The sequence below is a fragment of the Molossus molossus genome, unplaced genomic scaffold (assembly GCF_014108415.1).
Source record: "Molossus molossus isolate mMolMol1 unplaced genomic scaffold, mMolMol1.p scaffold_m16_p_1, whole genome shotgun sequence".
Taxonomy (NCBI): domain Eukaryota; kingdom Metazoa; phylum Chordata; class Mammalia; order Chiroptera; family Molossidae; genus Molossus; species Molossus molossus.
The window spans coordinates 48831966-48847459 of record NW_023425344.1 but is presented as its reverse complement, the minus strand read 5'-3'; the positions used below and the strand labels follow the sequence as shown (position 1 = coordinate 48847459).

The 15494-nt window shown below is 37.9% G+C and overlaps 1 protein-coding gene across 6 annotated transcripts in view; it reads left to right on the top strand.

Annotated features, from left to right (window-relative positions):
- CENPC (centromere protein C) overlaps positions 1-15494 on the top strand; it is a 108142-nt gene that overhangs the window by 26291 nt on the left and 66357 nt on the right. For all 6 annotated transcript variants that reach the window (XR_004959960.1, XR_004959959.1, XR_004959958.1 and 3 more), the window contains exon 9: positions 6772-7063. Coding sequence is in view for 3 of the 6 variants with exons in the window: in XM_036264618.1 (XP_036120511.1) it covers positions 6772-7063 (292 nt within the window). In the remaining 3 variants the exon portion in view is untranslated. The remainder of the gene's footprint in view (positions 1-6771; positions 7064-15494) is intronic.

Below are 15494 nucleotides of genomic sequence, written 5' to 3'. Positions count from 1 at the left end.
ACCCCCTTTTCTGAGGGATGTCAGTCTGTGCCCTACTTCCATGTTTCTTGGTCTATCGTATTCCTCAGACTGTTATGTTCATTATATTCCGTATATCAGTGAGATCATGTGGTATTTGTCTTTTTCTGCTTGGTTTATTTCATTTAGGATAATACTTTCCAGGTCCCTCCATGTCGTCTCAAAGGATAAGAGCGCTTTCTTTCTTACAGCTGCATAGTACTCCATTGTGTATATGTACCACAGCTTTTTTATCCATTCGTCTACTGATGGACACTTGGGCTGTTTCCAGATCTTAGCTATTGTAATAGTGCTGCTGTGAACATGGGGGTACATATATTCTTCCTGATTGGTGTTCTTAGGGTATATTCCTAGAAGTGGGATCACTGGGTCAAATGGAAGATCAATTTTTAATTTTTTGAGGTAACACCATATTGTTTTCCATAGTGGCTGCACCAGTCTGCATTTCCGCCAGCAGTGTACTAGAGTCCCCTTTTCTCCACACCCTCGCCAACACTTGTTGTTTGATGATTTGTTGATGCGGCCATTCTGACAGGTGTGAGGTGATACCTCATTGTTGTTTTAATTTGCATCTCTCTGATGATTAGTGATGTTGAGCATTTCTTCATATGTCTCTTGGCCATTTGTATGTCCTGTTTGGAGAGGTGTCTATTCAGCTCCTCTTCCCATTTTTTTTTAATTTATTTTTATTTTTTTTATCCTCACCCGAGGACATTTTTCCATTTTTTGTTCAGATAGAGCGGGAGGGAGAGAGAGGAAGAGACAGAGAGAGAAACATCGATGTGAAGGGACGCATCGAGGGGCTGCCACCCGCACAACCAACCAGGGCTGGGGACAAACTGCAACCGAGGTACATGCCCTTAGCGGGAACCGAACCCGGGTCTCTCTGTACCGCAGGCCGATGCTCCAACCGCTGAGCCAAACCGGCCAGGGCCCTCTTCCCATTTTTTAATTGGGTTCTTTGTCTTCCTTTTGTTGAGTTGTATGAGCACTCTATATATATTGGAAATTAACCCCTTTTCTGATAAATCATTGGCAATGATGTTCTCCCATACAGGGGGTTGTCTTTCCATTTTGATGATTGTTTTTTTTTTTGCTGTGCAGAAGCTTTTTAGTTTGATGTAGTCCCATGTGTTCATTTTTTCTTTTGTTTCTGTTGTCTTAGGTGATGTATCAGTGAAAATTCTGCTGTGTATGATGTCTGAAATTTTGTTGCCTACATTTTCTTCTAGAATTTTTATGGATTCACGGGTCACATTTAAGTCTTTTATCCATTTTGAGTTTATTTTTGTGGACACTAGCATTCTTGATGGCCTCTTAATGTTTTAAAATTGTGCTAATCATTGATTTAGCCAGCAACAAAAGCATTCTCTCCTTTGTTGCCTGAGAGACACTTTTTGTCTTGCTGAGGCATCAACAGGAAGGGTTTGTCAGGTCAAAAACCGAAGTTTTGTTCCACAACTGAGACATTTTTTTCCACGGACCACTTGGTCAAGAACCAAGTTTTTTGAGATGGGAGACATTTAAGAACCGAAGTTTAACTGTATTTTTATTGGTATGTAGAGAGCAAACTGGCCAGGGTAAAAATGGAAACGAACCTAGTTAGATTGTTGGAGGGAAGAAATGAAGGGTGATTGGATCCATATTTTACAAAGTAACTCACAGGAACGACTGAAGGATTAGAGTTAGGAGGGAGGAGCCCTGGCCGGTTTTGCTCAGCGGTTAGAGCATTGGCCTGCGGTCCGGAGAGACCCGGGTTCGGTTCCCGCTAAGGGCACGTACTTCGGTTGCAGTTTGTCCCTGGCCCTGGTTGGTCGTGCAGTGGCGGCCACTCGATGTGTCCCTTTCACATCGATGTTTCTCTCTCTCTATCTCTTCCTCTCTCTCCCTCCCACTCTATCTGTACAAAAAATGGAAAAATGTCCTCGGGTGAGGATAAAAAAAAAAAAAAAAAAGAGTTAAGAGGGAGGAGTCTAGAATGACTTTTTTTTTTTCTGGAACAAGTAGAAGAATGGAGCTCTGTTATTTACTGAAATGAGGAAAGGTGTGAGAGAAGCAGCTTTGGGAAGAATATCAAGATTTCAGGTTGTAATATATCAATTAGATGTCAAAACAGATATGTTGAGGAGATAGCCTGATAAATGAGCCTAAAGGTAGGGGGAAAGATATAGGAGGACATATAATTAGGAAGTTATCAATATATGAATGATATTTAAAACTGAGACTGCTTGAAATCACCTAGTAATATACCTAGTGAAGAAGTAAAGCTTAAGATTGATTCCTGGGGTACTTAAGTGTTAGGAGTCAGGAAGGGATAGGAAGATCTTTTAAATGAGACTGAAAAGAAGCAATTAGTGAGATTAGAGGAAAATGAGGAGAATTTAGGGTAATGGAAGTCATTTTAAGGATTGAGTGATGAACTGTTTTACATACTGCTGATAGTCTGCGTTAGATGAGAGTTAAAAATGAACAGTCTGGTTTTGGCAACATGGATGTGGTTGGTCACCTATATAAAAATGGTTATTGTGGAATGATGAGATCAAAAGCCTAATTGCAGTGGAGTCCAAGAGAGAGTAGGAGGTGAGGAAGGAGAGACAATAAGATGAGGAGTCATAACAAATGTGGAGTCAAGGGAAGGTTCTTTTTCTTTTTAATATTTAAACTATATCAGTTTATTCATTTAAAATGACCTTGTAGGAAGGTAGAGGATAAATACAGGATCACAGTCCTTGAGTAGGCAAGGTGCAGATGTGATCTAGTGCACAGTTCAGGGGTTATTTCTAGACAGGAGCAAGGATAGTATATCATCTAAAAGAGGAAAGGCAGAGTATATGGGGCCAAATGGAAGTAGGCTGGTAGAGTTGATGGTGGAAGATACTCTTCTGATCATATTTGTTTTCTCAGTGAAATGGTAAGCAAGGTCATCAGGTAAAAGTGAAATGGGAAAGGCGATGATGGAATTTTGAAGTTTCCTTACAGGGAAAGGATACAAAGCAAAACCAGCAAAGAAAAAGTGCATAGGCAAAGTCTGAAGGAAATTCAGTTCAATCTTTCAAGAGTCTTTTCCCAGTGGATAGGTACAGGAGGCATTTAATTCCTCCAGTAATGAGTTGTGACAGATGTGTGAAATGTTGTTCATTAGAGATTGGAAAGAAAATTAGAGATTGAGTGCGTAGGATTTTCTTGGGGGTGGTCACCTAGGCACCATCTGCCTAGCAAGTACTAAAATCTCAGGCTCCCTGAAGGAAAGCAAGTATTTCACTTAAATTGTATGTTTTGCACAAATAATTTAGGCATGCTAACCCATACTTATCTGTTAGGAAGTGATGGGAACCCTTCTGACATTCAAGTTCTGACATGTTAGCCAAGGGCTTACTTTGCAAGCAGGGCTTTCTAAGGTTAAGATTCTTAGGCCTGCAGTGCCAGTTCTTTTCTGTACCATATGAAACACTTTTTGTTTTGGAAAAATATTTTATTTTAAAGGAGATAGTCATGTAAAGATTGATAGATGATAAGGTAACATTTACATATGCAGATACTGTTGACAGTGGCACATTTAGATCAACAAGTGAGAGACTAGTACAAATGTGCTGCATCTGTGAGGCCTTATTGCTGTGAATTTTTGAATCACTGGATCCTTGATTGACAGCAGCAAGAAATATTTATTCTGCTGCAGCTTTCTTTGGATTTTGGAGTTATGTGAGTTCAAATTATGATTTCTCTACTTTGGGTAGATTACTTTGTTCAGTTTCTCACTCTGTAACCTATGATTGACAGTACTTCTATCTCATTAAGTCATTATAAGGATTAAATGGCTTATAGTTAGAATTAAAATGTTAAATACTGCTGTTACTGCTTTGGAGAACTCATCTTTCTGTCCCAGGTTGCCTGAAACTATACTAACTATAGTAACTGAGTGTGTAAATATGTGGGCAGATAAAAGTCTTATAGAGTCCTGGCCAGTTTGGCTCAGTGGTTGGAGCTTTTGCCCGTGGACCAGAGAGTTCTGGGTTGGATTCCTTCTGAGGGCATGTACCTCAGTTTCGGATTCTCCCCCGCCCCGGTTGGGGTCGTGTGGGTGGCAGCCACTTGATGTGTCTCTCTCGCATCGATGATTCTCTCTCTCTCTTCACCCCTCCCTCCCTCCTGCTCTAACTGAAGATAAATGCAAAAAAAAAAAAAGTCTTATAGAGCTTGGATAAGTGCTCTAGAACTCTGAAACTTACCAAAAAAGACTTATGTAGCTGTCCTGAAACAGATGTTGGGTTTCTGATCAAGCAGGGAGTCACAAGAATGGAGGAACAGATCATATAGTTCAAACTTCTTCATCTGTTGGAAGAAGAAACAGTCTGAAGTCCAGGAAAAGCAACATGACTTACCCCTGAGGTCATAGACCTTGGTGGTAGAACTGGAAAACAATACAACCCAGATTTCTTGACTCTCAGTCTCTTGCTTATTTCACTAATCAAGCAGCCCAGCTTCTTATAGAGTACATGTGGCCTTGTTGTTTTTTCATATCTATCAAGAAACATTGAGTGCTCACTGTGAGGCTGGAATGGCGTTGTGCCAGGTCTAGAGTGAAGCAAGTGAGGAACTTAAAATGGGAAATTTAAGGAGGCACTTTGTTTCAGGGTTGTTTGAGTTCAGGATAGGTATTTGCATGACTGAGAATGAGCACCTTGTTAAATTTTCCACCCTAGTTAACAATTTTCTTTTCCTTATAATGAGTACTTTTAAGATCTACTCTTTGGTAATCATTTCACAATATACACATATATCAAATTGTTATGTTGTGCATCTTAAACTTGTACAGTGTTATATATCACTTATATCTCAATAAATCTGGAGGAAAAATGATTTTTTTTTTTTTAATCCTAGGCTGCTCCTATTTTACCACAGTCCTGCCCCTGGGTTAGGCATGGGGAATGTAAAGATAGGTAAAAGACCAGTCTTAGTCTCAGGAATTGTCAGTCTGCTGGAGAGATAAGAAACAGTTAGATGTATGATAAACATTATCAGAGGATTGAGAGAGTTATTAAATTTAGGCTTGGGAATTAGGGAAAGCTTCCTGAAGGATGAATTAGGAGTCAGCTAAGTGAGGTGAGGAGGAAGGATGGAATGTTTCAAGCAGAAGTAGCATTTCAGAAATTGGAAGCTAAGAGTTCAACCTTTTTTTAATTTTCAAATATTTTTTCTTTTTAGAGAAAAAATTTTAGAGAGAGAGGAAGGGAGAGGGAGAGATAGAAACATCTATGAGAGAGAACATCGAGTGGCTGCCTCCTGCATGTCCCCCACTGGGGATCAGGCCCACAGCCTGGGCATGTGCCCTTGACCCAGAATCAAACCGGTGACCTGGTGCATGGATTGATGCTCAACCTCTGAGTCACACGGCCGAGCAAGAGGTTGACCTTTAAAAAATTATTTTATCAGAATTATTTGGAGTGCTTGCTAAAACACAAACTAGGTCCTACTCTAAGAATTCTGATTTAGTTGAATTCTGATTTAGTAATTCTGAGAGGAGGCCTGAGAATTTGCATTTCAAATAAATTTCTAGGCAGTGCTGATCCTGCTGGTTTAGGGACCACCCTTAAGAACCAGTGCTTTAGAGAAATGCAAATAGTTCAGTATTGTTGGCTTTTGTTTGTTTGGAGAGATGTGTTGAGTTTTGTGGTTAATAAAATAAGCACTTTAGATATAGAAATAAGTTAGTATTGAAAATATATGGACTTAATTCTTAAGCTATAGATAATCACTAAAAGATTTTAAGCAGGGTTGTACTGTTCCAACTTGTGTTTTCCAGGGATGTCTTGAAGCATTTTGAAAAATGGATTGAAGAAAAGTAAGACTATAGAAAAGGAGATTAGTTAAGAGGCTGTTTTAATAATCCAGATAAGAAATGATGAGGATCCCTGCTATTGACAAGCAAGAGAGGTTGAAAGAAGCAGATCTGAGAGGCATTAAGAAAGAGCAGAGAAGGTTTAGGGATTGATTGTGGATAGGGGCCAGAGTCATGGATGACTTGGATTTCTGATTTAGGTATCTGCTTCGGGGTAGAAAGTTGTACTTTTCATTAAGATAGGAATGAAAACCAGGGGGGCAGATTTAGGGGAAAAGGGTAGGTGAAGATATCAGCATGTAGATAGTAATTGAAGTTATGGGTACAGAGAACCCTCAAAGAAAGTACATAGAGTGAGAAGATGAAGCTTGAACCTTGGAGAATACCAGGATATTAAGTGTGGCTGGAAGAGTAGTGGGCAGAGCCAGAGAGGGTGGTTTTGGAAGCTTGTGATAAATTTAAAGTTTTTTTTTTTTTTTTTAATTCTCACCCGAGGACACTTTTTCATTCTTTGTTCAGATAGAGCAGGAGGGAGAGAGAGAGAGAGAAACATCGATGTGAAAGGGACACATCGAGTGGCTGCCACCCACACGACCAACCAGGGCCGGGGACAAACTGCAACCGAGGTACGTGCCCTTAGTGGGAACCGAACCCGGGTCTCTCAGGACCACAGGCCGACGCTCTAACCGCTGAGCCAAACTGGCCAGGGCAAATTTAAAGTTTTTTGCATGGATCAAAAAATGGAAGAACAGCATAGTTTATGAAATTTGAAAACAAATGTAGCCTATGGGATTGGTGTGTGTGTGTGTGTGTGTGTGTGTGTGTGTGTTTATATGTAAATATAATTAATGGTAATATTTCAGTGAGCCAGAACATCTGAATAAATGTTAACTTTAAATTATCATGGATTCTTTTAGGTCTTTTTTATAGCAGTTCTTCAATAAGAAATGAATTGTCAGTGCCTCACAGCAGTGGGCGAAAACCTGCTGAAAAAACAAATCAATCATCTAAGAATACTGGAAAAAAAAGTATTCCATTTAAAGGGCAGAAGAGAGCTAATCCAGGCCGCTCCAGAGCACAGAAGATTTTAAATGTAAAAGATTCTAGAGGAATTACTGACCATGATGAAATTTCTGGTTCTTCCCCGAATGAGTCTTTGGAATGTGAGGAGGCAGACATGGCTAAGAAGAATAATCTTGATCATTCTGGGTAATGTTTGTTATGTTTACAATATAGTTATCTTTGTTGTTCAGCATTTAATAGTTTGTCTATGTTGTTTGATCATTTATAGAGAAGCAGTTTTAGCTTAAAGGGCTCTGCAGCCTGACAGACCTGGTAGCCAGTCTCTGCCATTAGCTGGGTGACACCCCAGGCAAATTAGTACTCTGAATTTGTTTGCTTATATTAAAATGGAGATTAATGTATGGCATATGGGAGATGAATGATACATTTAATAAGGTAAGTGGTATCGTCTGAGAGTTGCTTCCTTTTTTTTTTTTTCAATTGTGGTAAAAACACATAAAATTTATCATCTTAATCATTTTTAAGTATACAGTTTAATTTGCTTCCTTTTATTTATTTATTTATTTATTTATTTATTTATTTATTTATTTATTTTTATTTTTAATTTTTTTTCATCATCCTCACCCGAGGACATTTTTCCATTTTTTGTTCAGGTAGAGTGGGAGGGAGAGAGAGGAACAGAGAGAGAGAGAAACATCGACGTGAAAGGGACACATCGAGTTGTTGCCACCTGCACAGCCAACCAGGGCCAGGGACAAACTGCAACTGAGGTACGTGCCCTTAGCGGGAACTGAACTCGGGTCTCTCTGGACCGCAGGCCGATGCTCTAACTGCTGAGCCAAACCGGCCAGGGCTAATTTGCTTCCTTTTAAATGGAGTGAATGTGATGTTCATAATTAGGAATACATCATACTTCTCTTAGGATGATAAAAGTCAATGTATTTTGAGTGCTTATCATGTACCAAGTACCTGCTAGGTGCTTTCAATGAATTCTTATCAGTCCTAACAACTTAGAGAGTTAAGTATTGTTCTTTTTTTTAATTTTCAAGGTACTTTATTTTTAAGGCTTCACCCTAGGATATTCTTCCATTTATCTTCAGATAGAGTGGGGGTGGAGGGGAGAGAAAGAAACATCGATGTGAGAGAGACACATCGATTGGTTGCCTCCTGCATGACCCCAACCCGGGCCGGACCGAACTGCAACTGAGGTACATGCCCTTGATCAGAATCGAACCTGTGACTCTCTGGTCCACAGGCCAATGCTCTAACTGCTGAGCCAAACTGGACAGGGCCAAGGTACTATTTTTTTTTGGATTCTTTTTTCTTTTTTCTTTTCTGGTTGGGTGTTTTTGCTTCCTTATATTCCAAATCAATGCGTTGCTTCTTGGCTTTACCTACTCTACTATAGAATCTTTGTAAATTTTTCTTTATTTCAGTTAGTGCCTCATTCATTTTTGACTGGTCCTTTTTTATGCTCTTAAGGTCCTCGCTAAGCTCATTGAAGATCTCACTTAGGTCATTGAGCATCCTTATAAGCACTGTTTTGTTTTGTTTTTTTATCCTCACCTGAGGACAATTTTGCATTTATCTTCAGATACAGAGGGAGGGAGAGAGGGAGGAGGAGAGAGAGAAACATCGATATGAGAGAGACACATCAACTGGTTGCCACTGCACAACCTCAACCGGGGCTGGGGACGAACTGCAACCAAGATGCATGCCCTTAGCGGGAACCAAACCTGGGACTCTGGTCCACGGGCCGATGCTCTAACTGCTGAGCCAAACCAGCCAGGGCCAAGGTACTGTTTTTTAAAACAGGTCATAACTCTAAGCTTCTGGCCTTTGTTCTTACTTTTACTTTGTTCTGGCTATTCTTATGTTTTTGCTTATGATATAGCATTCTTTTATTGAACAAATACAGTAAAACCTCGATATAACGGGTTAATTTGGGTGAGGGTATGTTCGTTAAAGTTGAAAGTCTGATATATGATAAAGTAGCTTTTCCATATGTGTATGTTAAAAAATCAGCAAATTAGTTTACCTGTTTTTACTTAGGTAGACACGTTTGTATATTTAAAATTAAGTATATATGAGAAGATAAATTTCACAGAAGCGTTTTCTATATGTATTACTGTAATTTTAAATTTATACTGAATAGGTCTAGTAAATGCATGCATTCACCAGTCACCGCGAGTAAACAAATGCACACGGCTGGGGTGTGGCTTAGTGCACTTCGGAACTTTAGCACTTCTTAAAACTGCTGCAGAAAGTCATGCCACTGGACAACAGAATCAGTTACCACATGCAATGTGGTGTGATCATGTGCTAATCATTCCCTGAACGTTGTTTAGGAGTGATGACTCTTGGATTTAAATATATAGACTATAGATGTAGATATGTAATATTTATTTATGTCAGCAAAATTACTACAGTGTTTTTTCCAACATATGGCCTATTTGCTAAAATTTGTTGAAAATAACAGTGAATTAAGAACAAAAAATAACCTGACATACAAACTGGAAATTTTGTTCATTAAATCCTTAGTTAAATCGAGGTCTGCAAAATCGAGGGTTTGCTGTAATACATATTATGAAGGAGAAACTGCAAGATGATGGGGATGTACTGAAATATATGATAGAGTGCCCTAAAATATATTAGTGTATGTCATTATGGTACATAATCAAGTCCCATACATATGCTATTTATCTTTTTCACACCATTCTCATATCTTCTTTGTCATTCAGTTTCTTTTTTTTTTTTTTTTTTTAATCCTTACCCGAGGACATTTTTCCATTTTTTGTACAGATAGAGTGGGAGGGAGAGAGAGCAAGAGAGAGAGAGAGAGAAACATCGATGTGAAAGGGACACATCGAGTGGCTGCTACCCGCACGACCAACCAGGGCCGGGGACAAACTGCAACCGAAGTACGTGCCCCTAGCGGGAACCGAACCCGGGTCTCTCCGGACCGCAGGCCGACGCTCTAACCGCTGAGCCAAACCGGCCAGGGCTCAGTTTCTTTAAATGAAGTATTTCGGGTAGCCTTACCAGTGGTTGAGCATAGACCCATGCACCAAGAGACTGCCAGTTCGATTCTCGGTCAGAGCATGGGCCCAGGTTGTGGACCTGATCCCCAGTATGGGGCATGCAGAGTAGGCCAGTCGATGTTCTCTCTCATCGATGTTTCTGTCTCTCTTTCCCTCTCCCTTCCTCTCTCTCTAAAATCAATATAGAAAAAAAAATGTTTTGGATATACAAAAACAAGTAACACCCTATTTCCCATAATCTCATTTAAGAAATAAAACATCATTATGACCATTGAAATCTCACATGTACTTTTGCCAAGCCCATTATTTTTTCTCCCTTGTTAGAGGTAGCCACTACACAGAATTTGGTAGGTATCATTATTATGGATGTTTTTATACTTTTCCTACATGTGCATGTTTATATAATAGATGCTGTATTGTTTTAAAACTTTGTAAAAATGGTTTCAGATTATATATATCCTGCTCTGTCTTGTTTTTTCCATTGTTTATTATATACTTTTGAGATTATTCATATTGATAAATGATTTATTTTTATTCCATTATAGTGGAGGTTGGCAAACTTTCCTTAAAGGGCCAGATAATAGTATATATTTTAGGCTTTGCAGTCCAAGAGACAAAATCAGGTCTATTATGTAGATACTGAAATAACCATTTAAAATGTAACTTTTTAAAAATGTAAAAATTATTCTTAGCTCTTGGGACTTAAAAAAACAAGTGGCTGGCTGAATTTATAGTTTCATTTTATATGAGTATATGATGAAAATATATTAATCTAGTCTCTTGATAAGGTTTTCTTATTTTTCACTATTAAAAACAAGTTTTCAGTGGCCATTTTATATATGTTTCCTTGTGTACATGTACAAGAGATTTCTTATAGTATTATATCTCCTAGAAGTAGAATTGCTAGATTTTAGGATATGTATATGTATAACTTGCCTAAATGCTCTCCAAGTAGGTTGAGCCATTTTACAGTCCCACAGCAATGTGAAGAATTCTCATTGCTCCATGTTCTAATATGTGTTGGTGTTAGAATTGTGATTACACTTGACCCTTGAACGACATCAGAGAGGGATGCCAACCCCCAGTGCAGTTGAAAATTAGTGTTTTGACTTTACGCCTCAAAAACTTAATTGTTTACTGTTGACTGGGAGCTTTACTGAAAGCATAAATACCAGTAATCATTTATCACATTTTATATGTTATATATAGTATTTACTGTATTCTTACAATAAAGTAAGCTAGGGGAAATAAAATGTTATTAAGAAAATCATAAGGAAGAAAAAATCATTTAGAGTACTAAATGTATTTATTGAAAAAAAATTTTGTGTGTGAGTAAACCAGTGCAGTTCAAATCCTTGTTGTTTAAGGGTCAACTCTATTTGTCAATCTAATGGGGTGTATTTCTGGATTTAACTTGTTTCCCTAATTATTATTGAGATTAAACAGTTAAACATTTTTTCATTTGTTTCTTGCCCATTTTTAAATAGATGGCCTCTTTGTAAATTGCTTGTTAATACCTTTTGCTCATTTTTCCTTTTTTTTTTTAGCATTGATTTTTAGGAACATTATATACTTAGACTTCTAGTCCTTAATGGGTCACATGTATTATAAACATCATCTTTGAGTCAGTGTCCTGCCTTTTTACTTTTGAAGGATGTCTGTAGTGTCTTTCAGACAGCTGATACAATTTTAATGTTGAATTTATCATCCTTTTAATGTTTTAAACAGTTGTTTTATTGACTCTAAGGTCATAAAGATCTATTTTCTATACTTCTAAAACCTCTAGTTTATGCCCTGGCCAGTGTGGCTCAGTTGGTTGAGCATTGTCCCTCACACTGAAGGTCGCTGGTTCGATTCCTGGTCAGGGCACATACCCAGATTTCGGGTTCGATCCCTGGTTGGAGTGCATACAGAAGGCAACAGATGGATGTTTCTTTCTCACACTGATGTTTCTCTCTTTCCCCCTCCCTCTGTCTCCCTTCCTCTCTCTCAGATCAATAAAAACTAACTTTAACTTGCCTTTTTACATTTATTTATTTAAACCATCTGTATTTTATTTTTGTATTTGATGTGGAATAAGAAATCTAAGTTTTTTTTTTCTCCATGTAGATCAGTTGTCTAATAAGTTATTAAGTAGTGCTTTTTCCCACACTGATTTTTAATGCCCTCTGTTTTATATCAGATTTTCATATTTATATCAGCTTATTTCTTAGTTAATTTCCATAAGACTCTTGATAGGTGGATAGGACGGGTATTAGCCTAATTTTTTTATTATTTTATTATTATTATTATTTTTATCCTCACCCGAGGACATTTTTCCTTTTTTTTTTTCAGATAGAGTGGGAGGGAGAGAGAGGAAGAGAGGGGGAGAGAGGAAGAGAGGGAGAGAGAGAAACATTGACATGAAAGGGACACATCGAGTGGCTGCCTCCCGCACAACCCCAACTGGGGCCGGGGACAAACTGCAACCAAGGTACGCGCCCTTAGCGGGAATTGAACCCAGGTCTCTCTGGACCGTGGGCTGATGCTCTAACTGCTGAACCAAACAGGCCAGGGCTATTAGCCTAATTTTTACACATGAGGAAGGTCCATAAAGATTAGTATTTCATTGGATATCTAAGTCTTCAGACTAGTAGTCTCATTGTTTTTATTTACTTGAATGTATTAGTAATAAAATAAATTGATGTTTTATTAAATAAAGCAGATAAGCCTTCCTTACTTATGTGTTGAGAGAAATGTTGAGCTAAAAATTTGACTTAGGTTGAATTTCTAAATTTGAGCTCATATCCCTAAAACAAATCTTTTATACAGTGAGATTAAAATATTTAAAGTTGATAGTTGCTACAATGTCTGCTTAAGAAAGCCTAATAGGTACCTGGATTCATAGAAATATCTTTGAGACTTTTGTTTAGTCAGGCTGTACAGTCATTAAGCTATTTAATATGAATGGAAGAGCAAATATATGTAATTGATTTGGTATTTTACCTTTCATAAGGTTAAAAGATAAATCTTTATGGTTACAAAGTGGTTCTCATGGAAAACATGAAGATAATTTAGATATAAAAGGCCTATTTACAGTTTTACTGTCCTATACTTAGGAAAGGCAGAAAACAAAACAAAAAGTTGTTAGAGAAAACTTGCTTATTACATTAAAATAGGAATATGTCATAGGTGCCTAAAGGCAAGCAAATTATTATAGTTTTTTTCATAGTGATGATATTTAAAACAGGCATCAGTAACAATGAGCTCTTTTAGAAGTGAGGAGCTTGTGTTAAAAATGGTTTAAAGCACCCTGGCCGGTTTGGCTCAGCGGTTAGAGTGTGGGCCTGCGGTCCAGAGAGACCTGGGTTCGGTTCCTGCTAAGGCCACGTACCTCAGTTGCAGTTTGTCCCCGGCCCTGGTTGGGTTGTGCGGGTGTCAGACACTCGATGTGTCCCTTTCACGTCAATGTTTCTCTCTCTCTCTCTCTCCCTCCCACTCTATCTGAACAAAAAAAGGAAAAGTGTCCTTGGGTGAGGATTAAAAAAAATGGTTTAAAGCATGACAGAGGTGCCTAAAAGATATATTAAGAGATCTATCTTCTATAATGCTTTTGTTCTTTATTGTTGACAAGCTGTTCAAAAACTGATCTTAACCCTGGCTGGTTTGGCTCAGCGGTTAGAGGGTCAGCCTGCGGACCAAAGAGTCATCGGTTCGATTTGGTTGCGGTTTGGTCCCTGGCCCTGGTCAGGGTTGTGCAGGAGGCAACCAATCGATGTGTCTCTCTCATGTCAAAAGTGTGAGTCCTCTTTTTTTTTTCCTTTTTAGGATTGATTTGGCAATTTCATATAAATTTCAGAATCAGTATGTCTATTTCTACCAAGATGTCAATTGGGATTCTGATAGGGATTGCATTGAATCTATTTATCAATTTGGGGAATATTGCCATCTTAACAATAAGTATTGATCCGTGAACATGGGGTGTTTTTCCATTTATTTAGGTCTTTAATTTATCTTGACACTGTTTTCAGAGCTTAAGTTTGAACTCCTTTAAAAAATGTATTTCTGAGTATTTTATTCCTTTTGATGCTATTTTGAATGATACTGTTTTTTAAATATTATTTTTGGATTGTTCATTGCAACTGTATAGAAATACAGTTGATTTTTGTATATTGATCTGTATCCTACAACCATGTTAAATTGATTTATTAGTTCTGATAGTTTTCCAGTGGATTTCATAGGATTTTGTAAGTGTAATATCATGTCATTTGTGAATAGAGATAGTTATACTTATTCCTTTCTAATATGAATGCTTTTTTTTAATTTAAAATTTTTATTTTTTATTTATTGATTTTAGAGAGGGAGAGAGAGATAGAAACATTGATGAGAGAGAACTGGCCGCCTCCTGCATGCCACCCACTGGGGATTAGGCCCACAACCTGGGCATGTGCCCTGAACGGGAATCGAACTGGTGACTTCTTGGTGCATGGGTCAATGCTCGACCACTGAGCCACACCAGCCAGACCGAATGCTTTTTATATCTTTTTCTTGTCTAATTGCCCTGGCTAAAATCTTCAGTACAATGTTTAATAGCAGTGGCAATACCAGACTTCCTTGTCTTGTTCCCAATCTTAGGGGGAAAGCATCTAGTCTTTCACAATTTGGTATGCTGGTAGCTGTGGATTATTTTTGGGATGCCCTTTATCAGGTTGAGGGAGTTCCTTCTATTACTGGTTTGTTGAGTGTTTTTATCATTTAAAGTTTTTGGAGTTCTAAAATACATTTTTTGCATCTGTTGAGGTGATTATGTGATTTTGTTACTGATATGATGTACTATATTAATTGGTTTTTGGATATTAAACCAAACTTCATCCCTGATATAAACCCCATTTAGTCATGATGTATAATTCTATTTATATGTTGCTAGATTTGGTTTGCTGGTATATTGTGGATTTTTTTTCTTTCTTCTTTTTGATCTGTAGTTGTCTTGTGATGTCTTTGTCTAGTTTTAGTATCAGGATACTACTGGCTTCATAAACTGCTTTGGAAAATACTCTTCAATTTTTAAGAGTTTTTGTATTGAAGTATTTGTATTCTTTCAATGTTGGTAGAATTCAGCAGTGAAGCCCTCTGGGCTGGGGCTTCTTTTTCTAGATAGTTTTGTGATTAATGATTGGTTCTCTTGTTATAGGTCTTTTGAGATTGTTTTTTTCTTCTTGAATCAGTTCTTGTGATTTGTATGTTTCTAAGAATTTGTCTATTATACTTAGATTATCTAATTTGTTGGCATATAATTGTTCATAGTATTTTCTTACAATTCCTTTTATTTCTTTTGAATGTGATGGTAGGACCCTCAGGGATAGTATAACCTCTAAAAATAAACTATCAAAAAATACTCAGGAGTTTGCATGCTCTTTAGTTATGTTGCATGCAAATTGTTTTCTCACATATGATAAGAGCCAGCTGATAAACAGAGTCAAGAATAAAATTAAAGTATAAGACTTGAAAGAGAGCCTGGCTGGTGTGGCTCAATGGTTGATGTCAACCCATGCACAAAGAGGTTGCTGGTTCCATTCCCAGTCAGGGCACATGCCTGG